At 39.9% G+C, this 26,596-nt stretch overlaps 1 protein-coding gene and 1 long non-coding RNA gene across 2 annotated transcripts in view; one reads left to right on the top strand and one right to left on the bottom strand.

Annotated features, from left to right (window-relative positions):
* MSRA (methionine sulfoxide reductase A) overlaps positions 1-17,881 on the top strand; it is a 220,573-nt gene extending 202,692 nt beyond the window's left edge. The window contains exon 6 of the mRNA XM_039323531.1: positions 17,182-17,881. Within this exon, the coding sequence (XP_039179465.1) occupies positions 17,182-17,346 (165 nt within the window). The 3' untranslated portion in view covers positions 17,347-17,881. The remainder of the gene's footprint in view (positions 1-17,181) is intronic.
* On the bottom strand, positions 1,229-19,557 carry LOC120299090. The gene is made up of 4 exons (XR_005554337.1): positions 19,097-19,557; positions 4,108-4,151; positions 2,888-3,001; positions 1,229-2,684 (listed from the first exon to the last, which is right to left on the bottom strand). It is a non-coding gene; the product is annotated as an uncharacterized LOC120299090 (long non-coding RNA).
* Positions 19,558-26,596: the final 7,039 nt, after the last annotated feature.

Raw genomic sequence — 26,596 nt, 5'->3', positions numbered from 1 at the left:
GTTTTTTTAAAAGCCTGGTTCCTAAATGGTTGTAGGGGTAGCTTGCAAGTTCTGGATGTGTGATCAGTGACGCAGTTCTATCATTTCCCTCATTCTGCTTTCACTTGGGAGACTGCAAGGGGTTAAAAAAAAGAAGTCTGACTTTTCAACCCCCCTCTGGAGATACCACTGAGCTACATGCAGAAATGAAGTTCAAACTTTGGAATATCCAGATAAAATTGGGCAGGATTCTTGCCTGATATATTGGGGAGTGCTTATCAATTAGTATCAACAATGCCAAGCTAGGTAGCCCAGTAACCAAAAGTGATACAATGCCCTTCCTATGTACATGTATATCAGCTGTCCTTGATCTATAAGTCTTAGTTGAACATGAGAATAGAAATTAATGTCCTGTCATAGAGCTTTGTTTGTCACTGCCCTGACAATGCAAAATTGGTTTTGAATGAGCTTTTTTTTAAAGCAATGAAAGCTTCATATAATTGATTATTCTTGGATATTTCAGTTATTTAGACAGCATTATCAAGTAGCCTATCTAGGTAGGCTTACAGTATTCTGAAGCTTCAAAAGCTTTGCTGGTTCATTAAATAGCATTTAACCTGAAACCTACTGTGAAAACAAACTGGCTTTCTCTGCATTGCAAGACATCTCCGAAAAGTTAATTCTCAGGGTCTGATGTTATTTCTGTTCTCTTAAGCTTCTACTCTCTGTGTGTCCCTTTGCTAATTCCATTTATTATTAAGCAAAAATTTCTTGTCATCTTCTCCTGAAATGTTTTATTCTTTGGCACAATGCCATGGCAGTCTATTCACCATTACACAGCAAACACTTCAGTCTCTGATTAGTCACCCCTAACCAAGGACATGTATTTATCAGGTGGCAGGATTTCTTTAACTATGGTTTAGGTTACCTTGCTCTGAATCCAGTTAAATTGCCTGAGAAAATTCTCTCATTTGTGCCCATTGACTATATTTGTCCTTGATATAAGTGGTATATCTCCAAGATACAGGATTTTTTTATTATCTGCTAACACTGTATATTTCACATCATTAATTTTATTGGTGTATGAGAGGGTTAAGTTGTTGAGTCTCAGAATAAAATTGGAGGAACCTTTGTTTACTCCATTCCTTGCTTTTTGGAAATTTCAGCCAGGAAAAATTATCTATATTGATACCATGATTAAAAGCCTAGGAAATGAGAATTGCCAGGAAAAATTATATGCCCAGGATTATTGCTGGCCAAGGTTTGTGATATAGACAGTTCTGGAATGTGATAGGGATGGTAGAATGAAAAAAAAAAACACCTCAGCATACTTCCTACCTACCCCATGTTCTCTTCTGATACCACATTATTGACATGTAGCAGACTAGATCTGAAGATGTAATCCTGGAAGAATAGTGTGATTTCATGCTTCTTCTGCACAATTGGCACAATGTTTCCATATCAAAACAAAGGCATTCATTTGTTTGGAATCAGAAACTGTGATTGTTATGTCACTTATTCTATCCAAATTACTCAGAGTGACTCATATCTTTAGATATCCATGTATATGAAATATTTTCATGTTATCTATGTATTTATGTAGGCTTTCACTGTTGTTGCTATTGTTGGCCTTACTTCCCTTGTTGGGAGAGAAAGTGTTTCCCTGTCAGCAAATTAAAGAAAGCAAATTCTGTAATATTTAGATATCACAAATTTTCATGTACTTTTAAGCATTGAGTTGATGCCAGTGAAACCTGTGGGTGAGGAATAAGTAAAAAAGTATGGTTACCATATCTGCATTTCAGAAATTCAAATAACAAGGTGCGAGCAAAAAGATACAGAAAACTGTAATTATCTATCTGGATTTTTGCAGTCTGGATTTGGTACAGGCCTTATAATGTTGTGATTTCTCTCCATAATGTTGTGATTTCTCTCCATTGATGTCTTCAACTTACACCTCAACTCTCAAGAACTTCCTCAGTAGCAATTGCCTGATCTTCTCTTCAGATTTGTGAAAAGCCTTGCTTTATGAGAATATATATATAACTTGAGATGATTCAGTATGGGGATTTTAAGATCCCATATTGATCTATTGTAAGTTGTTGTTTTACTGTTTAGTATCATCAGTTAGATTTTTTTTTTAAAGTGGATATGTGTTATATTTAGAAGCTGCCTGAAATGCAGGAATGGGGGAAGAGGAGCTAAAAATAATATAAGCCTGCTGCTTCTCTGGGGTCCTGAATTACAACTCTCATCATCTCCAGACAGCCATTGGCATAATGGAGACTGTAGTCCAGCACTTCCAGACCACAGCAGGATAGAAAACGCTGCTCAAAGGGAAGACCAGTTTAGAGAAAGGGTGCTTTATTGCCATGGCCTGTTTTTAAGTGGAGGAACTTTCTCAGCTTCCCACTGTTAGAGGGGACTGTGATAAGAAAACTTTCCAGCAACAAGCCTAACCCACTTTTATGTTCTCATTTTCATTTTTTTTCCATCCTGTCATTTCAAATGCCAAGATTTTTTGAAAGACGATAACTTTTCAGCGTCAGTAATCACTCTTCCATCTGGTCCAGCCTGCTGCTTCCAAATCTGCGTGTTCTCAGCTGTGGAGCATTCAACTTCCTGCTTGTCTTCCTCTTGGAAACAGAGATGCCAGCAGAAGTTAAATTGTTAACAGCCTGGTGGGGAAGCATCTTTCAGTTCAGCTGAAATATTAGAAGAGACCATATTTAGCACTCCACCATCTTTTTAAAAAATAAACCAAAGGTTCTTCCTCGTAACAGAAAGACTGCCTTTCCTCCCCTCACTTCATTTTCTATACTAAAAATAAATAAATAGAAAAAAAAAAAAACCCACCCTATTGTTAGTAAAATGAATTACCTCATTACTGCAACCCTTCATATCTCACCTTATACAGGTTTGATGTAGGGGACAAATATTCCATTCTTACATAGCTGACTGCTGTGAGGGATTTTGAATCACACAACAGAAAGAGAAAGCAAACTAAAACTGCCCAGTGACCCTGGAAGTCAAGAGACAGAGAAAATAAACCAAGTTGTTATCTTTTTCTTGGTGTGAAAGTACATTGTTTCTATAAGAAGGTGCCTGTGTTTGTGGAAAGAGTGGGCTTAGAGCAGACATGTCAAACTCACTACGTCATGTGATGTCGCACGACGTATCGGAACTTTTTCCCCATTGCCGGCAATGGGGTGGGCACGGTTTCCTCATGATGCGTCTGGCCCGTGGGCTGGCAGTTTGACAGCCCTGGCTTAGAGCCTCCTTAAAAACACAGAATTTAGACACACCAGGTGAATCCATACTAAGATCACCTGATTTTTCTTATCAGATGCTACACTCCAGCTGTGAAGGTTATGCTATAATTTCAGGGGTCTTCAAACTTGGCCCTTCTATGACTTGTGGACTTCAAAACCCAGAATTCCTCAGCCAGGCATGCTGGCTGAGGAATTCTGGGAGTTGAAGTCCACAAGTCATAAAAGGGCCAAGTTTGAAGATCCCTGCTATAATTTATTGTAAGTCTTATATACCATTTCAGAGTATATATAACTTGTAACCTTGTTGGTTTGGGGACTCTGCTTTCTGATGAGGAGCCCAGTCATTTCTCCCACAACACTGGTTTCCAGTTCCTGTTTCTTATGTCTCAATACCTAAACTGGGCCATGTGTACTGCAGCAGATAACTACAGTATATGCAAAGTGTTTTCCCCATAGAATTTAATGTATATACAATGTCAGCCTGAAGAACACAAATGTGTATATTTCCATTGAGAAGTGTCATTATTACTTTTTACTTTAACAGTGTATGTTATTGAAATTTATATCTCATTCCTCAAAAATTGGGCAACATTGCTAAAGATGTGGTCAAAAAGTATTGGATGCCTCCACTTTTCCCTAGAGAATCCCAATTTCCCATGAAATGAATTGAAACTGACCTAAGTAGATAAGGATGCACCATTTTTTATTCCATAGTCCATACAGCAGACAATTTGGTTTTGATGTAGGACAACATAGTTTTGTAAATAATAAAACAAATGAAAATGGCATGGACATAATTATTGGTGCCTTAAATTGCATTATTAGGTATTTGTGATCTCTCAAGCAGATTGCTTACTTTAATGTCACAGGTGTCTTCAATCTCATAATCACTCAATCTATCTGAAAAAGAAAAGTATTCACACAGGTATTTTGTGTTATTGTGTGCAGCACAGTGGACACGTACAAGAGAAAGAAAATCAGAGTTGCCAGAGGAGGAAAGGAAGAAGAATAACAGAATAAGAGAGTTGGAAGGGACCTTGAAGGTAGAATAGAATAGAGCCGGAAAGGACCTTGGAGGTTCTCTAGTTCAGCCCCCTGCTCAAGCAGGAAAACCTATACCAGGGGTAGGCAACCTTGGCTCTTTTATGACACGTGGACTTCAACTCCCAGAATTCCTGAGCCAGCCATGCTGAGGGGAAAGAGAGAGGTTTCCAAGCTGAGCCATGCTGGCTCAGGAATTCTGGGAGTTGAAGTCCATGAGTTATAAAAGAGCCAAAGTTGCCTACCCCTGACCTATACCATTTCAGACAAGTGACTTTTAGTCTCTTCTTAAAAATCACCAGTGATGGAGTGCCCACGATTTCTGAAGGCAAGCTGTTCCACTGGTTAATTGTCCTCACTGTTAGGAAGTTTCTCCTTAATTCCAGGTTGCTTTTCTTTTTGGTCAGTTTCCAACCATTGTTTCTTATCTTGCCCTCTGGTGCTTTGTAGAATAGTTTGACACCTTCTTATTTGTGGCAGCCCCTCAAATACTGGAATACTGCTATCATATCGCCCTGTTTCTTCTTTTCTTTAGACTAGCCAAACTAGCCAGTCTTGCAGCTATTTTTCATATGTTTTAGTCTCCAGGCCTTTGATCATTATAGTTGCTCTTCTCTGAACTTTTTTCCAAGATCCCAACATCTTTTTGTGATATGGTGACCAAAATTGGTCCAGTTGTGGTCTTACTGGAGCTTTATAGAACGGTACTAATATTTTGCGTGATCTTGATTTTATGCCTCTGTTTATACAACCTAGAAATGTATTAGCTTTTTTGGCTGCTGCTGCACACTGTTGGCTCATAGTCAAGTGATCATCCATTGGGTCTCCAAGATCCCTTTCACAATTGCTGCTTTTGAGCCAGGTCTCGCCTAATCTGTACTTAAACCTTTGATTTTTCCTGCCTAAATGTAAGACTTTGCTGTTCTCCACATTAAAACTCATTTTGTTGGATAGGGCCCATTGTTCAAGTCTGTCAAGATCTTTTTGGATCCTGAGCTTCTGGGATGTTGGCTATTCCTGCCAGTTTAGTGTCATCTGCAAATTTGATGAGTTCTCCTTCTATTCCCTCATCTAAATCATTAATGAAGATATTGATGAGTACTGGGCCTAAGACGGAGCCTTGTGGTACCCCACTGCTTATTTCTCTCCATATGGATGTAGTACCATTTCAGAGTTAGAAGGGAACTTGGAGATCTTCTAGTCCATCCCTCTGCGTAGGCAGGAAACCCTATACTGTTTCAGACAAGTGATTGTCCAATCTTTTCTTTAAAACCTCCAGTGTTGGAGCATGCACAATTTCTGGAGGCAAATTGTTCCACTGATTAATTGTTCTAACTGTCAGGAAATTTCTCCTTAGCTCTGGGTTGGTTTTCTTCGTTGTATAAACAATTAAGCAAATAATATATTTAATGCATAAACAAATAAAATAAATAAGTATTGTGAAGGGTAAAGGCTAGAAAACTATGTCCAAAGAGCTTCATGTTTCTGTGACCATGACTGATAATATTATCAAGAGGTTTAAGGTACGTGGGACCGTTGTCATCCTTCCTGGACATGGCCATAAGAGGAAAACTGACACCACACTGAACGGAACAATAACTTAAATGGTGGAGAAAAGAAACCTCAGAAAAGATCCTAGCTGACCTCTAAGATAAAGGATAACAATATTAAGTCCACCATCCCTTACTGTCTGACTAAGAGTAGCCTCTATGGTTGAAGACCCATGAAGATTTGCTTTCTGAAAGCCAGCACAAAAAAATAGATTGTTTGCTAGAACCATGTTGATAAATTACAGGGCTTTTGGGAGAATGTTCCTTGGACAAATGAAACAAAATTCAAGCTTTTTGATAAGTCACAGCAGCTCTATGTTCTGAACAGCGGTTCTAAACATCAAGATATCTTTCTGGGTGTCTGTCAAATTCCTGGACCCGTATGGCTGGGCATTTTTTTGGATATATTTGTACATATATATTAGTACCTGGGAAACTGAAAAGCAAGGCACCCACCCAATGCCATTCTTACAAACTAAACTAGGCAGGCTGTCCCAGTCCAAGTTTTTGTTTGAAGTAAGATAGATAAGATAACCTTTATTGTCATTTTTTTTACTGTGGGCACAACGGCACGCATCAAAAATGAAATTTAGTTGCCCACTCTCAAAGTGAAACACATCACGCAAGAAAAAAGATAAAAGGAAAAGGGAAAGTGGTTAGAAAGATATTAATTTAATCTGTTAAAATTCATTTTGGCGTTCTTTTTGAAAAATAAATGATGACATGGCGTTATATGTCATGTGTTGTTATCCATCTGAGGTTGTATTTACCTATTTTTAAGGACTGCTAATGACCAGATAATTTTTACTATGTCCTAATTGGTAAAACTATAGAACTTGAAGAGGGTTTAGGTTTACTTTCTTGTTCTCATGACTATATGTTAGATTCAATTCCTGTTGCAAAACAAGGAGATTTCTCTTTCTGTCCCTCCCTGTTGTTATATTGTCTGCACACTTCAGTGAAGGGAAACCTTTCTCAGGTTTGCTAAGGAGTCCTAGTGAAATAATGGAGTTGGCTTGAAAAGCATAAACAGTGGTGGGCAGAGCTATATGGTCCTGTGATCAGAAACAAAGAAATGCTGAATCCCTCGTAGAGCAAACTTTGGGACTTTCAGGCTTACATAAATGGGCAGCTGGAGAGGAAGAGAGGAACCTGTGTGGAGAGAGAGATTCCTGCTATACTGCTTTCCACGCGCACACCTTTTCTAGAGCTATCAGGTCTGGGTCATGAAAGCATGAATGACAGCAGCTGGGACCATCTGAAATGTTGTGTTCCAGATCTAATTGTTCTGTCTTTTCAATAAAACTCTTTTTAATGGCTTTATTTTGTTGTGATATTGTTTTTATCCTTTGCTTTAGGTAATTGCTTTGAAGCCTGGTGCTAACATTTTTATACTGTTATTACATTGCAACATAAACTGGTTTATAATTTCAATTCTTCTCAAAGAAGAGGATCACTGAGGAAATGAAGTGATGCCCTGAGTGGTAGAGAGCTCTTATAGTAAAGGGAACTCTAACTTCCTACCTATGAACTTTCTCATTTGTCTTTGGCAGTTGCTGCCAGTCCTTTGCTTGCTTAATCCTTGTATTTCATAGAGGAGGTACCTCTTTCTTGTTCCTACACCCATCTATTTTCTCAGAGAAGGCAATAAATAAAAATAATTACAGGTTGGAAGAATAGCAAAACATAACACTTTGTAAGAGTTTCTTTCCTTATACGGAAACTATACAGGGTGTTGCCAACATTATTGATCTCTAAGGTCATGTCCATGTGCATATTGTGGATCACTAGGCAGTTTTCCCATCCCTACGTATGTTATTATTAATGTGTAGACCTATCATCCTGTGTCAGCGGAAAACTACATTGTGCTGATCTTCCGCTAGATTTATATTTCTGTGTCAAAAACAAATTATCCACTATACAAGCCAGGTATCTGATCTCTTCCTCAGTCCAAGTCATAGAGATTAGCTTCCAATGACCAGATGGAGCAAGTCATGTTCATAGAAATGTTAATAGCCAATAGGAACTGGGTAGATCCCTATCTTGGATGTGTTATCACTCGCCCTATAATGGAAGTGTCATAGATCATTTATTTAGCAACTGTTGTGTAGGATAAAGAGAAAAACACAATTTTAATAGTGGACAACTATAGACAACTTCCACTACAGCACAGTGAGAATGGAACAGGTCAGTGAGCATCTTCATGGCATGTTAAGTGGGATGTGAGAATGAGACTAAAGGTTTATAGGCAACAACAGTAGGGATAACACCTTGCAGAGACAGACTATTTTCAGACCTTCTATCCTCTTTCTGCTTTTTTACAGTAATAAAGGGAAAGAAAAATATCAAGGTATGGCTGGGGATTCTGAATGGACTGATTGGTCATCAAATGTTTCATCGGGAGCTATGCAGTTGGGGGGGAAAACATCTGCTATTTATTTTAAACTCCGCATGTCATCCACAGGTTCTTCTATTCACAACTAACCTAAAGAACATTCCTAGAAACAAACTAGGGAGGTTGTCTGGTGAACCATCAAAGTCTACTTATTGGATGATGCACTAAGTGGATTGTAAACAAGCAATATCCTTATGGTGCTTCTTAAGGGCAGGAGTCCTTTGAGGGATTCACTTGAATCCTTGATTTAATACAGCAGGGTACTTTATATATATATATATAAAGTATATATATATGGGGGGGCGCGTACGTGTGTGTGTGTGTGTGTGTGTGTGTGTGTGTGTGTGTTATGTATGTATGGGAAAAAAGCCTTTTGTGTTCTTTCAGAAACTTAGGTATCTGGCTGTGCTGGGTATATATTTAAACCTAACCTTCTAAAAGGTTGTAGAAATGTCGTCTTTGAAGTGGGGAGATCCTATTTTTAATATCTAGTAGAAATACCAAATGATGCAAGGAAACTGCTTGTAAATGAAAAGTTAGGGAATGTATTAGGTTTTAATGGCTGAAAAAGAACAATAATGAGAGAAGCTGCCCCCAATGGAAAAAAAAAAAAGAGGCTTGGATCAGGACGGATTTTCCTAAGCTGATGCCTTCTTGATGTGTTCCTGATGGCTCATGATTCCTGCAGTCAGTCTACATGACAAGTGATGGGAATAGTCATTCATCCCCAGGTTAAGCCAAACTCAGTTAAAAGATGGAAAGAGAAAAATTAGACTGTTCATTTCCCTTTGCATCCCCACCTCTAGAATACTCCGGTACTTTGATGAATCAACTGAAACTGACATTAAAGGAGAGGGAGGAAACTTCCTGTTTCTGGAAACTTCCTGTAATCACATAACTGATCAATTTTGAGATTTCACAATGCTTTCTGTTTTCTAATTAGGACATGCTTAAGAGGGAACAGTTGGCATTCCCGTTGGTGAGGGCCATGTGTTACCTGCAGTCGGCCAAGTCGAGAATGAGCCTGATTTTTCTCTTACCTACGTTCTGCAATCGGCAGCTGCTCCGAACAGGTGCTGGCTCTCTTTAGAGCAGATGGCACCAAAAGTGAGGTTGTTGGCAAGTGCCTCTGCAAAGCAACCCTTTTTCTCACTCATACTGATGTGTATACAATGTGTCACACTCAGCCAGGCCCATTTTTTTTGTTATACAGCACTTCCATTTGCAATAAAAGGTCAGTGAGAGAAAGGCTCAGATTTGGCCTGATAACTTGTGATCTAAGAAGAGTTGTAGTTGAAGGACCAGGACAAATGCTTTTAGGCTTTTTCTATTATGATATCCAATTCACTCAAAGAAACAGGCATTAGTGGGCCCTTAATAAGCAGTCAAATATCTTTAGATTTATATCGAAGCTTGAATATTTTGATTTTTTTTTAAAGAGGTAGTGCAGATTATTCCAATTAGACATACTTTCTTCAGTAAACAGGCATAAAAATTGTGCTCCACTGAAATTGGTCCTAGAGTGAAGTGGGCAACTCAAATCTGGGTAACATTGATTGTAGCTTACTTGCTTTGCCTAATTTCCTCTTTCCCACATTTCCTTTTAAATGATACTTGCCTCTGCCCTTTCCTATACCCAAAAAGCAAGGTATTTGATCAAGTTAAAAAAAAGTGAGTGGTATATTAATCAGTCTGTGGTTTCTATCTTTGAGACCCATTAATGGGGATCTTACAGAATTTGGTCTTTGTGAATTGTGATGTGAACTGTTTTGTTCTATGAGTTTAGAACTATCATAACTAAATTTTGCATTTCTTCAATTTTTCAGTGCAGTTCTTAATTTAAGAAACATTCTGGAAGTTTCTGTATTTTTGTCTTAAATATATTTACAAATGTGTATATTTAGCTAAAATATGCTAAGTAATATGTTCCCAGTAACAAAATAGATATAGAAATAACATACTCATATATATACTTTTTGTGCTGAATACCTTTTAATGTAAAATATGTCAATAACATAATTTTGGATGCAGTGGATGTTCAGATTGGAAAGATAGCCTATGTCAGTGGTGGCGAACCTATGGCATGGATGCTAGAGGCAACACTCAGAGCCCTCTCTGTGGGCACGCACGCTGTTGCCTCAGTCCTAGGCCTTCAGCTGGGTTTTATAAAACCTTTTTGCCGCCGTGTACAAAAAAAAAAAAGTTCAATCAGTCAATTTCAACTTCTCACGGGGAAAAAAAAATCTTGCAAAGTTGGAATTGATTGATTGAACTTTTTAGTCCCACCCAGTCTTCCATTACCATTGCAGCCACACCCACCCAATGGGCCACACCCATCCGGCACCCAACGATGCATAAGTGGGTTTTGCATTGCAGTTTGGGCACTCAGTCTCTAAAAGGTTCGCCATCACTGGCCTATGTGCACCAACTGATATATTAAACCAAGGTTTAACTTCGAGTCATTAGCATGGGGAGGGGAGGAAGGGGGGGAGACAAATGATAAAATAAGTATTGTGACATTGAATGCAACCTCCACCCTCTTTTTGGATATGTGCCATGACATATGTCAAGAGCAGACTTTCCATTGACTAGTGCTTGCTTTGTCATTCTGATGAGTCACAATCTTCAAGTGCCTATTCTACAGGCTGAAGTTTTTACTATACCAACTATAAATATCATCTAGGAGAGAATACCTAGCTAATCTTGGTTGGTGTCAGAAAATTAAGCTCTCTGGTTAGCACTGGAATGGGGATCCAGCAGGAAATTCCTGGATGGTGGGCTCAATTGGAGAATTGAAGAAACATTCCAGAAGGTAACTGGCAAACTAGAAGTCAGGCTCATCTTGCTTTTTTATTTCTGCAAATTGTAACTTACCCTAAGTTGCTTAGTGAGCTGAACGGAGTATGCTTCTAATAAATAAATCTAGTTAATTAATCCGCTTTTTGAGTTCATATATTATGCCAACCCAGATACTAGCCTATACAGTTTGATTTGCTTAACATGCTGAGTTACAAAGAAACCAGCCAAGTTACTGCCGATCAATTTAATATGTTATGTAAATGCATCCGTTCAATCTTAGACTATGGGTTTCTGGTTTAATAGATATGCCTGTTGCACTATAGCATGTACTGGCTTTTCCTTAGCAGAATCCTATATAATGGCAAACAGTCTAAAACACAACCCTTTGTGACACAACTGCAGTCCCTTTGTAACATTCAGGATCAAGTTCAGATTTAGTACTGTATTGAGTCATCAACCACAAAAAGTATGTGAATTTTTGCCTGCTGATCATCATCATCATCATCATCATCATCATCTCAAGGGAGCATTCAGCATTTTCAGGTGTACTAGCATAACCATTAGCTTTAAAGTATTCACTGTGGCATGATATAAACATTTGTAGGCATTGCTGTAGTCAATGAAGCATGGATAAACCTCTGTCTTATGGCAGCCATCTGATCTCATGTCCCTTTTTTGAAACTTATGGGTTCATTTACTATTTCTCCATTGTTCTTTATAAGACCTTCAATAAATTGTTTATATAATGAATTACAAATTGTTAATAATTTATCTCTTTTGTACCTTTTTTCTTCTGCACAAATATATAGGTCAATATTTTCCTAATATCTAGGCCACACTGTTTTGTTCTATAGCAGTGGTTCTCAACGTTTGTGTGACGGCGACCCCCGTCACACAAACGTTCTGCGCATGCGTGGCGCCGCGTGCATGGGGGGCGGCACCCCATGCACGGCGCGGACGCACGGGGCGCCCCCGTGCGTGGCGCGCACACGCGGCGCCGCCCCCTGAGGGGAGAAAATGGCGGATCGCCTTCTTTGGCGACCCCCGAAAAATGGTCGATCAACCCCAAATGGGGTCGCGACCCATAGGTTGAGAACTGCTGTTCTATAGCTACCTCTTAGCACAAAACTGTTAATACTTTAGCTACCTCTTCTCAGACAGCTTCAAACAGTTTGGTAATGATTTCTGCTTGACAGTTGGTCTATTGCCTTTCATACCTCACTTTTTAGTAGTCAATTTTGAATATGTGTTCTCTTTACAAATGTTTCCATCATTCTACAGTCCTGCCCATAAAAGTATTTTATCTTTTTCTGCAGTTAAATGGTACTTATTTCCAACTAACTATTTTTGATTTTTAGTCCCTAATTTATCCTGGAATAATGGCTTGTGTAAATTTTTATTTGCATCTTTTGTTTTGTATTATTTATAAATGCATTATGTTTCTTTTTAGTTTTAGTATTGGAACTTTAAATTGTTTAAATTTTAAATTGTTTTGCAGTCCACTGAAAGAAACTCTGGCCATTGGGTTGATGAAAATTATTTTTCATGTGGTCTTCATAGGTGCATACTCTGCGAAGTGCAGAAATGAAGAGAATGACAATAGCTTTTTTTCCTTTGCTTAAGTTGAACCAGTTACTTTATAATATGGGGTGCAGAGGGAAGGGAAGCGTTCATTGTGTGTTTGTCAACTGAAGCAGTTATACAACAGAGCCATCCAAAAATGGAATTCTTCTCTTGCTTTTGTAGTATATGTGTAAGTTGAACTGCTTGGTTCTCTTTTATCAGTTTCATTCCTCACAGCAGGTTCTTCTTTCATGACCCTGTTGCTCTGAAGTCACTGGTATCCAAATCAATAGCTCCAGTTTATGTTAAAAGGCTTCAATTATCACCTATAGAAAGTCAATACCTGATCTCTGGAATATGCTAAAAGACCATATCCTCTTAATATCAGATAAGCATAATGATTCTCAAGCTGAACTCCATTCCTTTGGCATGTCCATGCAGTTTCTTGTCAACAGTAGAAAAGTGGCTGCTTTTGCCTTTGGAAGGGATTTTTTCAATCTTCCACTTTAGTTTATATCACTGAGATTTTCTGGTGGTCCTACATTCAAAAATTAACCAGATTTGACTCTGCTTACCTTTTTTGAAAGGCAAATTGTATTAGTCCAGATAAGGAGCACAACCAGGAGCATCAGTACTAACTTTATTTTAAGGAACCATTAAACAGAATCTTGCAGAACTAAACATATTTCTCCCATCCTCTCTTTTTAGCTTCCAGGAAACTAGACAGAGTACCCTCTGAAATATTTCCCATGCTTTTCCCTCACTTGTGGACTGAGCTGTAGGTCTTCTTCTTGTCATTCCCACAGACTATCACAAGTTGGCTAAGTAATAGTTTCTGAGATGCTTGGATTCAAGTGTACCTTAATCTTCTTTGTTAAAGCTTAGATTCCTGTTTTTTTTTTTTATCTTCATGGCTACATCACATTCATTCAAGCCAGAGGAAAAAGAACTGACCAGAAGGGGTTGGTGCATTTTCTTTCTCCCTGGGCACCAAGACCCCCATGCTTGCTTGGCTTTGCTGATCATTTTAAACAAACAACTGGAGTCGAGGCAACCAGATGAGGCTGACATCTGCTTCTTTGATTTGCCAAGTCATTGCTGTTCCATAGCTAGCATGGATGAGACAGGATACTGATGCCAAGTTCTCTTGGAAAGGCACAGTGCATTCTTCACGTCTCTCTTCCTGTCTCTCCCTCTTCCACTGGTTTTGTTCCTTTCCTCCAGTATACTCAGGAGTGCATCTGAGGTGGCTATGAAGCTGCTTGAAAAAGTGCAAAGAACTTCTCAAAGGGCTGGCCCTGTTTAGTGAGGAAAACAAGACCTCAAGAGGTGATCTAACAGCCCTTATGAGGAGATCATGCCACAAAAGAAAACCATTTCTACCTAAGATGCAGTATTTGTAAGCACTGAAAGATAAATTAGGTTCAGATGAAGGGCTTAAGATAGTAGAATTCTGGGAACATGGCCCTTAAATGGTCACATTCTCTCTGCACAAATTCAAAAAAAACTATTGTATATCCAGCCCTTTTTTATATACAGTATATACATACACAAGCTCACGTTTCAGTGAAAAACACAGAAAGCTACTTCAGCATACTAAGACAAATGACCCAAGTAGCTCAGTGATGCTCTTCAGATAGACATAGGCACTCCCACCCCTACTTGGAGAGGCCACGGCAGAACAGATCCACCTGGTTGAGCTTTGGAGAACAGAAACTTAATTCTTGGACAGATTGGGAGGGCATGCAGATTGTAGGAGAAAGAAGAAATCTCCAACAGTTTCTCAACGAGAAGAACCTATAGTAGTAGACTGCTGAAAAACTCCAATGGAAGGAATTATTTCAAGATTTTGCCTTTTTTAGTGGAGGGAGGTTTAATTGAAGTGTGGAAAGCCAGGGAAACTACAGATTACTGGAAAAAAATATTGTACAATAGAGGATTAGACACTTACATGCACCCCATGGTTACCTTATAGCTAAAGTAATTTAAGATCCATATACAGGTACCTTACCCATGGGAAAATTTTCAACGTGCTACTTTTCTTTTAAATAAATTCTCTGTCATCAAATTTAATAAGAAACGTAAATGTTTAAAGGTCCTATTTTTTACTTCAAGTGCTATAGATTCTTCTTAAATTTTGGTAGCTGAAAAAGTTGCATAATGTGGATTTTAATTCTGTACTTAAAAGAATTGTCTGAAGTTCTGAATGGCTCATGGAAACCATAATCCAATACAGATATTTTAGTAATTGTTTTGCTAGCAGATTACTGTGAGGAAGTGTATAGAAATCAACTAGCTCTGATATGTTCTTGGCATCTAATAAAATTCCCAATTTTATTAGATGCCAAGAACATATTTGCAAACTAAGATTGAAAGTTGATCCTGCAGCATGGGGACTTGTGGACTTTTATCTGTTAGGAAAAGTATAAGCTGACAGAATCTTTTCTGCCAACTGGATCTGGATGAAGGACCAAATTGCATCTCCAATCTTAAATAATGGGTCCCTAGGAGAAGAGACTTTGAACTTTCCAAAACCATATTATATTATTCTCAAAAGCTTGAGTGCGAACCAGCTTTAAGCAAATTCTACTTTTACCTCCCCAGTCCACTGAAATCTGGCATCAAATGCACAAACTCATTTAATTGGTATCAAAATTAAATCTAGGTTGCCAATGTAGGCAGTTCTGAGAATCTGAAAGTTGAAGTTTATATGACTCAAGGATACCCAGCTGGGGAAAGTTTCCCTAATATTTTTGCATCTTGATGATAAAAGCTGTTATCAGATTATTACAGAATAACTGAGTTGGAAGGAACCTTGGAGGTCTTCCAGTCCAGCCTTGTGATCAAGCAGAATCTCGTTCTGTTCTTTCTAGAGGAAGCAAATACAATATACATATCCAGAATTCATCCAATTTTCTAATTAATGCAAAACTTTGGGTGCATATCGCACCATCTCTATATCCAGTTTTGGTTGCCATGATGTAAAAAAGATGTTGAGATTCTAGAAAGAGTGCAGAGAAGAGCAACAAAGATTATTAGGGGACTGGAGGCTAAAACATATAAAGAATGGTTGCTGGAATTGGATATGTCTAGTTTAATGAAAAGAAGGACGAGGGGTGATATGATAGCAGTGTTCCAATATCTCAGGGATTTCCACAAAGAAGAGGGAGTCAAGTTATTCTCCAAAGCACCTGAGGGCAGGACAAGAAGCAAAAGATGGAGAGGAGCTAGAACTAAGGAGAATTTTCTTGACAGTGAGAACAATTAATCAGTAGAACAACTTGCCTCCAAAAGCTGTGAATGCTTCAACACTGGAAGTTTTAAAGAAGAGATTGGACAACGATCTGACTGATATGGTATAGAGTTTCCTGCCTGATCAGGAGGTTGGACTACCTCCAAGGTCTCTTCCAACTCTGTTGTTCTATTCTATTCTATTCTATTCTATTCTATTCTATTCTATTCTATTCTATTCTATTCTATTCCATTCCATTCCATTCCATTCCATTCCATTCCATTCCATTCTAGTTTTTGCAAAATGGCATAATGGGTTGAATGAAAAGTAATCCCTTTATTGTTGCATATTGACAACAGTACTAATGCATTAATGCTCTAACATTTTCTTTAGTGCATACTTTGTTACTTCAGTTCAGGAGGACTTAGTGTGAGAAACTTCTATCTTTCCCCAAAATTGAAGGAATATCTCCATGGGCATCTGTTTGTTGCAAATGAAAAGGTAGAAGTGACTGTCAGGATCTGACTGAAGAAACAAAAAGTAGAATTCTTTCAGATCACTTTAATTGTCTATTGCTACCAGTGAACGATAGCAATTATGTAGAAAAGTAATACTGATAATAAGAGAGCTCATTCCAGTGATTATTTTCCTATTTCATTTATTAAAATATCCTAATTTAAACTAAAGTTATGGAGATGAATCCTTTAGTTTTCATTCAACCAAAACATATAGGAAAATACTTTGCTGAGGGTGATCTTTTGTTATTAGTAATAGGAAAATACTAATACTAATACTCTCCACATTTTTTCTTAAGTCTCTTTGCAAGACTTCTGTGAGGCATATAATTCTCCTATTATAAACTAAAACTATCACAGAATCATTTTTTTCCTGTTGTCTTTAGACTCTTTGTCCAAAGATAGACCAGAGATCGATATGTAGTATTCATATTTCTACAATTGTATCTAGTTACCTGCAGAAGTTTGGGCTCAGGAATATTGATTAGATTTATAATCTGAAGGGATCTATTCAGATTAACTAATCCCTGATTTTTGACTACTATAAAGCAGTAAGTCTTACCTTCTACAATGAGTAGACCAATGTCATCCAAGGAGCTTCTAATGAGTATGGATTTGAATTTGGGTTGCCCACTTCTAAATTAATTCTCTACCCACCATGCTATACTTGCTCAAATTCACATTAACCCTAAATAGCCAAGCATGTTCTCCATTAAACTGTTAAATATTTTCTCTTTCTTATAGAGTTCAAACTTCTGTTACTAATCATTCATATGACTCCTTATAAACAATTCCTAATAAGATTCTTTCTTTCTCTTCCTTTTATCTTTCGCAGGCATTGACAGACAATAGGTTTGGAGTCATCACAACTGAAATCCGCGAGGCTCCGGAGTTCTACTATGCTGAAGAATATCACCAGCAGTACCTAAGCAAACACCCTAATGGTTACTGTGGACTTGGAGGCACAGGGGTTTCCTGTCCTATTGGTATTAAAGTATGATCCTTACTCACAGGGCACATATCCAACATAAAGAATTGTGTTTTGGATTTTTACTGCAGAGTTCAGTGTACCTTTAAATAGAAATAAATTCATTACATTTAGAAAATCTGCATAGTAGAGGAGGATTTTCTCCTTAGGCATAGTTCTCTGCCTTTTCAGAGGATGAATAACCTCCTGATACTGCGTAGGATCACTCTTAAAAATATAGGAACATCTGAAATGGCACTGAACATGATGATTTATATCAGAGACAGGCAATTTCTGAAGTCATGAAGGCCGCAATGGTCTGTCTCTGGCATGTTGAGGGCTAAACTCTAAACGTGCAATGTCCATTGGTGCAATGTTTAAAAGAGTTATGTGTTTTTTTTTAAAAAAAAACAAATAAATGCACAAGCTATTGCAAGGATCAAGATTAAGGAAATCTCACTCCTTAAGCACTCTCCCAAACTCTAAAATGAGGGGAAACAGTTTGAATATTTTGGCTCTATTTATTGGCCAGATTTGCAAAAGTGGTCATGGTAGATTGTATGTAACATATAGGCTGCAATTTTGCACACTTATAATCTTGCTGAATATGTATGCATCAGAATCCCGTTAGTGACATATGGTGTGATATATTTTGGGTAGGATTTGCTGGGATTTTATATCATATAAGCTAATATAACTTTTTACATTAATACCATAAGCTGAAGAGTTAAGGCAAAGGTATGCATGTCACGTTTAAGTAACAAGAAAGAATATTAGCAAACTTATTGGGGGGAAAGTTTCCTGGGAATGAATTGAAATTGAGAAAGAGGAGCCAAGGGCAGGGTTAGTATTTCCACACCTCTCCACATTTCTTTACTCAAAATAGCCAATCTTGCAATTCACTTCATAAATTATCACCAGAGATATAATATTAACAGCGAGCTATTAGCCTGATAGCTCTGCCTCAGATTGTGTTCCATTATGTATATGCTTTTTGAAGTTAACTGCTAAATAAATTTCAAGTGGGAACATTATGTAGCTATAACCACCCTTAATAACTATTACATTATGCAAGAAATTGGGTATTGGCTGAAAGTAAGTGAGGGATGCGAGAACATTGATGCTGAGTAAGTTTCTTAACTGATTTCTTGGCTTGATTCTGAAATGTAAAGGGGAAGCTTGAAGTTTTATGTAGGCTCTCCACTCACAGATTTCTTTCAGGCCCCAAATATTTGTTTCATACAAATATGTTTAAGAAGGTGTTCCCTAATTCTTTCACCAGTCCCAATCTCTTATGCCAACACACACACACACAGAGAGGGAGAGAGGGAGGGAGGGAGGGAGGGAGGGAGAGAGAGAGAGAGAGAGAGAGAGAGAGAGAGAGAGTGAGAGAGAGAGAGAGAGAGTGAGAGAGAGAGAGAGAGTTTCTCAATAGTGGGAAGGGATCACATTCAGAAGAAACAAAGTCTCTGTTGACCTGAGAATTGGTCTGAATTGGTAGGAAGACTGTATCAAATATATCACAATAAAGGACTGCAAATATAGATTATGGTTCATATCTGTTTTGTACTGTTATGTTAAGTATACGAAATCCAAGTCTGGCACTTGACTTTTGGTTCACAGCTTAGTAGCTATGGATCAGATACTCCTTCCTGAAGGTCTCCACATAGCCATAAATACGTACTCCCAATATTTGTGGTGCATCTCTCTTCCAAATGCTCTCTTGTAATAAAGAAATATGGATGAAATTGTGAACTGGTTACATCCTTTAAGCCATACTCACGAAACCACTTCCAGCTATTTGCTTTTCATCCTGTTGGTCAGTAATGGAAATCAGCAAACAGTGATTTGTTATTTGATATGTTGCAAATGCAACATATGGTGCGTTTCAGTGTTGGACATTGGCAAAGTCTTACTGTGTACTGTAACTCTGCCTTCGTCTTGGACCACCCCCATCACTTGTAATGCCTGGTTCCTATAGTAACAGAATGTATTGTGTTGAGCATTATACCTCTGAATTGTTCTATTGTTCACTGTCAAGGAAACCAGCACTATCTATAATTTCCCAGCCACTTGGTGAAAAGGAAATGAAAGGGAGAACGGGTGTAATGATGATGTTGGTACCTTACTCCTGCTATCTTTGCTTTTGGCTAATATTGGTTGGTGTGGGTGTGGGTATTCTACTAAGTGAGATCTCTATGGCAAAACAATGTTCATTGCCAAGGAGCAATCACAAATTACAGCTTTAGAATCACCATCGTTTAAGAGAAAGAGTGTTGTTGGAGTTTGTATTCATTAGCACATCTGATACCATTTGATTCTCGGTTTTGCAAAACATCAAAGTTTTCTCCTACCAGGAAACTTATTTCTCATAGTGGTTGCTTAATGTAATGCTGTTGGATCATCATTTCAAACAGGCCCTGCCCAACCTGCCTCAAGATTGTATTTATTTGTGTACTGCCTAGAAATCCTACTGATCTGTTCATTGCTTTTGGCTTCTTGACCTTTGTGCCCTTTGTATAGAGGTAATGAATAATTTGCCTCCTTAGTCATTTTATGTTAGTGTGATCTAATCTATCCAAATATAGGATAAATATATTTTCAGAAGGGCTGCTGCCTTTACCTCCTGCAAGAAAACAGGAGAGACTTCTGGTACCGTTAAGAATCACGGCTTGTTTCCATTTCTTCCCAATCACAGCATAAACATATTTGGCAACATCATTTTCTAACCATGTCCCCATGATGTTACATTCATCTTATTTCAAACCACGAGTGAGACAGCTTAAATACTTCCTATCCCTACCACTATTAAAGTTGTATCCCCTCCCCTGCACCCATTTCAACACTATCTAAGACATAAAATGATACAAAATCTATTGAAATTTGTCACCAGTAACCCTGGAGGGAAGTCCAGTGACAGAAATGATTGAGAATACAGGAAGGTTAGAGTTTGACAATGGGAACATCAAAATTCAGTCTGGCATTATTTTTTGCCATCTCAAAGATGGTTGAGTAGCACTTCAGCTCATCAGTGGGGAAAGACCCTCTGTATAACTTAGCCATTTACAAAGGAGAAAAATCAGAGGCATGAAAAATATCACTCTAGTGCTGCAGAGGGCAACACCAGTATGTATACAGCTGCAATTTCCCATTTGCAGCTTCCCAAATTTCTCTAGATAAGTTTGGAATGACTTTTTTTTTCATTTTTGATATTTAGGAAGGTTAATAGGCAAATTCAGCACCATAGTCTTGCAGAGATATAAGGCCTCCCATCAAAAAGTGGGCTCATTTTTTAAATTCTGGATTAAGTTAAAGCAGACATGTCAAACACAAGGCCTGGGGCCCGGATGCGGCCCGCGAAGTGGTTTCATGTGGCCCACGAAGCCACCCTGGAAACAATGAGGGAATGGCCCCCGCTGCCTTGGCCCTGTCCCAGGCCGGCTAGGAGCCAATGTACAATTTTGTGGTGACCATCTATGCTGAAACACATTCAGTCTTAGCCCCACAAGGCCGTCTAGAAACAGCGAGGAACCAGACCCTGCCGCATCGGCCCTACCCCTGGGTGCATGCTGGGGAGGTGTTACCCTTTGTAAGGAATGAAGAAATGGACCATGCCTTGGCGCTTGCCCCCCGTCCCACCCCCTTCTGCCAGAGACCCTCAGATTTGTCCCACTCCTGCCCAGGCCCCGACAGGCACCCTTGATGCGAACGATGTAGAGCTGGCCATGCCCACCCTATAGGCCATACCCACTCCATCCATGCCCACCCAGTAGGCCGCACCCACCCTGGCCACACCCACCCAGCCCCCCAAGGGCAACCACAATGCTGATGCGGCCCTCAATGAAATTGAGTTTGATACCCCTGAGTTAAAGGGTACAATGAGTGACTTGAGCTATAGCTTTTTACTAGCCTTCCCCCAAATTTAAAAAAATATTATAAAGTCAACCTATAAAAACCAGGTACTGGTTTGCTTAAATTATAGCTGTGTTGTTTTATTGATAGTTGCCCTTATCTTGTGCCCTTTGGACAGAGTGGCATTTCAGCTCCATATAATCAACCATGTACAAACTTACAAACAAATCCTTGTCTTCCTGCCTTCCTCCTACTCCCAAAAAGGATCTGGGTGGCACTCTCTGTCCTCCTTCTATATATACATACTTGTAAGAAGTGTAATAATTGTAAACCTTACCTCCCAGATAGTAAAAAGGTAGGTTTCTGCCTTAGTTCCAATAAGAGCTTGTTCCATAACAATTGTAACATGGCAGAAAAAAAAAACAGCATTTGTTTGCCACAATCTGGGGAGCAATAGGGTTTAAAGCCAGTGTTACTAGATGCCCAGTCCTTGCTGTCTGCTGCCTTCATGGTGGATGCAAGTCTGGATAATGCCTAATTCTTAGGCAAAGGCGCCATATGATGGCTGCCAATTTCAGACACCTTAAAATGGACCAAGCTGCTTCTAGAGTCTCTAGATGAGATCTTAAGTAGAATGAAGCACAAAATGAAAGCCTTGCCCATATTGCACCAAAAGTTGATTCTGGGACTAAAAGGGACACGGATCATTTTAAAACTGTGGGGCACTCCGTCCTCAACATGAATCTAAAGGAAGCATGTTCCCTTACTAACAAAGAAGTGATACAAACAATAACTGTCTCTGCTGCTGGATGGGCAGGTTTGATCTTTCCCACTTATAAAACACCAGATTCATAGGTCCTAAAGATGGTATCACATGGTCACATCAAAAATTTCATCATTCCTTTAGACCAGTGGTTCTCAACCTGTGGGTCGTGACCCTTCTGGGCGTCGCACGAGCCTTTCACAGGGGTCGCCTAAGACCATCGGAAAACACATATTTCCGATGGTCTTAGGCAGGGCTTGTCAACCGCCTTCTCTCCCTCCCCCCCTCTGCTCCACCTCACTTGTTTGTGGAAAATATGCTGCTTGGCGGCAGTCTGCACGAACTCTACCAAATGTGCCCTGCAGGGGGCGCATGAAGACCACAGACACAGAGCAAGGCCTCGCCCTCCCCAGAGACTCATTGTGCAGCAACCGGATTGACTTCTTCTCGTGCACGCAGGTCAGCGAAGGGGAGGCTGCTGCAGCACCCAACTCCTGCGCCCGTCAGCTGGCGACCCCCAAACTTGTGCCAGCTGACACAAGAGGGAGGGAAGGAGGAAGGGACTCTTCCTCCTCTCCTAAGCTTCAAAGCACGATCGGCTACCCAAGGGCGCCACAATCCTCACGAAAGCAGGGGAGGGGGGGAGAAGCAAAGGGGGTGAGAAAGCTCACGGTGGGCTCGAAGCAGCACCTGCCAGCGTTGGTGATGAGAAATTCCCCACAAACCCAGGGAAGGGGTGGAGAAAAGGAGCTCCCTTTGGGAGGAAACCATCACCTTCTTCTCCTTGGCTTTGCGCTCTTCTGTTTCTCAGCAGCCAGGCTGGCAAGCCTCTCCTGGCTGGAACTTCCTTTCCTTCCCTCCCTCTTGGTCTCTTCCTCCTTCCCTCCCTCTCCAATTGTCCCTTCCTTCCTTCCTTCCTTCCTTCCTTCCTTCCTTCCTTCCTTCCTTCCTTCCTTCCTTCCTTCCTTCCTCCTCCCTCTTTGTCCCTCCTTCCCTCCTTCTCCCCCTTGTCCCTCCCTCCCTTCTTTCCTTCCTTCCCTCTTGTCCAGGATCGGGGCGAGCCTCTACAGCTGATCCATGCTTCTGCAGCTGAAGCTGCTCTCCTTGGCTCCTGCCCAGCAAACTTGCTCGCTAGAAAACATGCGCTTGCTAATTTAGCAGAAGCACAAATCAGCTGTAGCCCAGCGCTGATCCTGGAGCTTCTGCTAACTTAGCAGTGGCATGCCTTTCGGCAAAGCTGAGCAAGTGAGCTGGGTGGAGTTCTCCTGTCTCTGCCTGTGCAAAGGCAGGTTTGCCGGCAGCAAAGCCCCCAGCCACGCTGGCAGCCTATCCCACTCCCCTTGTCCCTTCCTGGGCCTGGGGGGAGGAGGAAGGAAGGGACAAAGAGGGAGGGAAGTAAGGAACAATGAGAGAGGGAAAGAAGGGAGGAACAATGGAAGGGAGGGAAGGGAGGAAGGGACAAGGGGAGAGAAGGGAGGGAACGAAGGCAGGCACCCACCCCAGTCCCATCCCAGAGACCCACAGATTCCTCCCCACAGGCACTCTGCAACCTGAGTGATCAGCTGGCCACGCCCCCTGGCCATTCATCATGTGACCCTGGGACACTGTGAATGTTATCATTATGAATCAGTTGTCAAGCATCCGAATGTAAATCACATGACCCTGGGAATGCTTCAACAACCATAAGTGTGAAAAATGATCATAATTCGCTTTTTCAGTGCTGTTATAACTTCAAACAGTCACTAAGCGAATTGTTGTAAGTCGAGGACTTCCTATACTTTCCCATTTTTTCCTCTTTTTTGGGGGTCAAGTTTTTGATACCCCCCCGGCCAGCTGGATGGGGGGTTGGGGGTCTCCACAACATGAGGAACTGTATTAAAGGGTCGCGGCATTAGGAAGTTTGAGAACACTGCTTTACACAAACTAAGTGACAAAAATTAATCACATTTTCCTGAAAGCCATCATTTACCTTAGCTAAACAAATGATTGAGTAGGTACTTCTGGGTAAGAGATTCTTTTACTCATATTCTATATTTTTCATTGTACCAAGAAAAACAAGAGATGGTACATTATCCTTACTGGAGCAAGTGAACTGATACAAGATATTGCCTGGTCTGAAGGGAGACTTTGATATCCATCATAGAATGCCTACATAAAAATGATACTGATGCCTCACTAAACTTACAGGACACCTGCTTACACATTCATATTTACTCATCCCACCAATAGTTCCTGAGTAATTGTTAGCAATTGAAAGCTCTTCCATCCACCCTGTGCTCAGCTCCTAGAGGTGATTGTAATTGTCGTAGTTATTTCAGATCCCCAGGAATATGTCTGTACTCTGTTTATGACTTGTTTTCCTGATTTTCATTTATCAAAGAAGGAAAAAAATGACATCAGTATGTCTAGAATTGTTTCATTATCAATGAAGAAATGGGTATCCTTCAACTAGCACATAGCCTACAGCTCCACAGTACCATTCTCACCATTGATAGGGTGTTTTCTTAATAAGATGGAATTTTGAACCAAGTTTTATTGTTGGCTTCTGGTTCACGGCAAAACAGGAAGTATTGAATTATAATAGAAAACAAATCATCAGTAATGGTTTCTTGATCAATTTAACTACTGCCTATGCGGAACAGGCAAATAGGAGTGCTATTAGGATAACTCAAAGCATTTTCTGTGCTTTCTTATATTTTAGTGATAATTGCTTATCCCATAGAATCTATGCCATATCCAGACTGGACTCACAATTCAATTTTTCATTGATTTTTCTGTTCATAACTTTATTTAACTTTTACTAATGAATGCATGATTTGTTCACTTTTCAAGAATATGGGCTGTCACCTCACAAAATGGCTTGGTGGGCAGGGAAAACATTTTTACTAAATTGGCATTTTAAAAAGTTAACTGAACACATTGTGATCAACCTCCTACTTTAATCAGTTCACTGAAGTAGCAAGATAAAGTCATAGGGAAGTCATTGAGTCCTTCGGAGGTGAGATTATTTTGTAGATATTCCATTTTTAATAATAATGTAAACCTAAGGAAGTGTGTGGGAAAATGGGGGCTATTCACTTTTTATTGCTAATTTCCTTAGAAAAGTTGGCATTCTTCCTCTAAAGAACAACTGTAAGTGTATATTTTGGCCTAGGTTTAGAGACCTTCTCTTCTAAGGAGTAACATATTGGCAAAAGGTTTGTGTGTCTCTGTGTGTGTGTATACAACTTCATTAATGTCTGACTTATTAAGAGATGCAAGAGAATGGCAAAATGTCAGTATCCATTTCCTGCCATTTTGCTTCATTTATGTCAAAGAGATGGGTGGCTTGCTTGTTAGCTCAACTGTGGCAAATAACAATAATTTACAGTTTAGACAAAAGGATCGTTCAGAAAACAGCTTGTGGAGAGAAGGTCAAACATTTTTCTTCATACAAAGAGCTTCTAATCTATGTTATCTCCTATAATTGCTTGTTGTTGTTGTGTTGTTAACTGCGAAGTCGTGTCCGACCGATCGCGACCCCATGGACAACGTTCCTCCAGGTCTTCCTGTCCTCCACCATCTTCTGGAGTCCATTTAAATTCACACCTACTGCTTCAGTGACTCCATCCAGCCATCTCATTCTCTATCGTCTTCTATTGCCCTCAATCTTTCCCAGCATTAGGCTCTTCTCCAGTGAATCCTTCCTTCTCATTAGGTAGCCAAAGTACTTGAGTTTCAACTTCAGGATCTGGCCTTCTAAAGAGCAGTTGGGGTTGATCTCTTCTAGGACTGACCGGTTTGAACGACTTGCAGTCCAAGGGATTCGCAGGAGTCTTCTCCAGCACCTTAGTTCAAAGGCCTCAATTCTTTGGCGCTCAGCCTTTCTTATGGTCCAACTTTCACAGCCATACATTGCAACTGGGAAAACCATGGCCTGGACTATACGCACTTTTGTTGGCAGGGTGATGTCTCTGCTTTTTAGAATGCTGTCTAGATTTGCCATAGCTTTCCTCCCCAGGAGCAAGCGTCTTTTAATTTCTTGGCTGCAGTCCCATCTGAGGTGATCTTGGAACCCAGAAAAATAAAATCTGTCACTACCTCCATTTCTTCCCCATCTATTTGCCAGGAATTGAGAGGGCCGGATGCCATGATTTTGGTTTTCTTAATGTTGAGTTTCAAGCCAACTTTTGCACTCTCCTTCTTCACCTGCATCAAGAGGCTCTTTAGTTCCTCTTCACTTTCTTCCATTAGAGTGGTATCATCTGCATATCTTAGGTTGTTGATATTTCTCCCGGCAATCTTAATTCCAACGTTTGATTCATCTATCCCTACCTTTCTCATGATGTGCTCTGCATATAAGTTAAATAGGCAGGGCGACAGTATACAGCCTTGCCGGACTCCTTTTCCAATTTTGAACCAATCAGTGGTTCCGTGTTTGGTTCTCACTGTTGCTTCTTGACCCCCATATAGGTTTCTCAAGAGACAAATGAGATGGTCTGGTACTCCCATCTCTTTAAGAACTTGCCACAATTTGTTGTGATCCACACAATCAAAGGCTTTTGCATAGTCAATGAAGCAGAAGTAGATGTTTTTCTGGAACTCCCTACCTTTCTCCATGATCCAGCGTATGTTGGCAATTTGATCTCTAGTTCCTCTGCCTCTTCGAAATCCTGCCTGTACTTCTGG

The sequence above is a fragment of the Crotalus tigris genome, unplaced genomic scaffold (genome assembly GCF_016545835.1).
Source record: "Crotalus tigris isolate CLP2741 ecotype Arizona unplaced genomic scaffold, ASM1654583v1 scf7180000024277.1505481, whole genome shotgun sequence".
Taxonomy (NCBI): Eukaryota; Metazoa; Chordata; class Lepidosauria; order Squamata; family Viperidae; genus Crotalus; species Crotalus tigris.
This window is presented reverse-complemented; position numbering and strand designations above follow the sequence as displayed.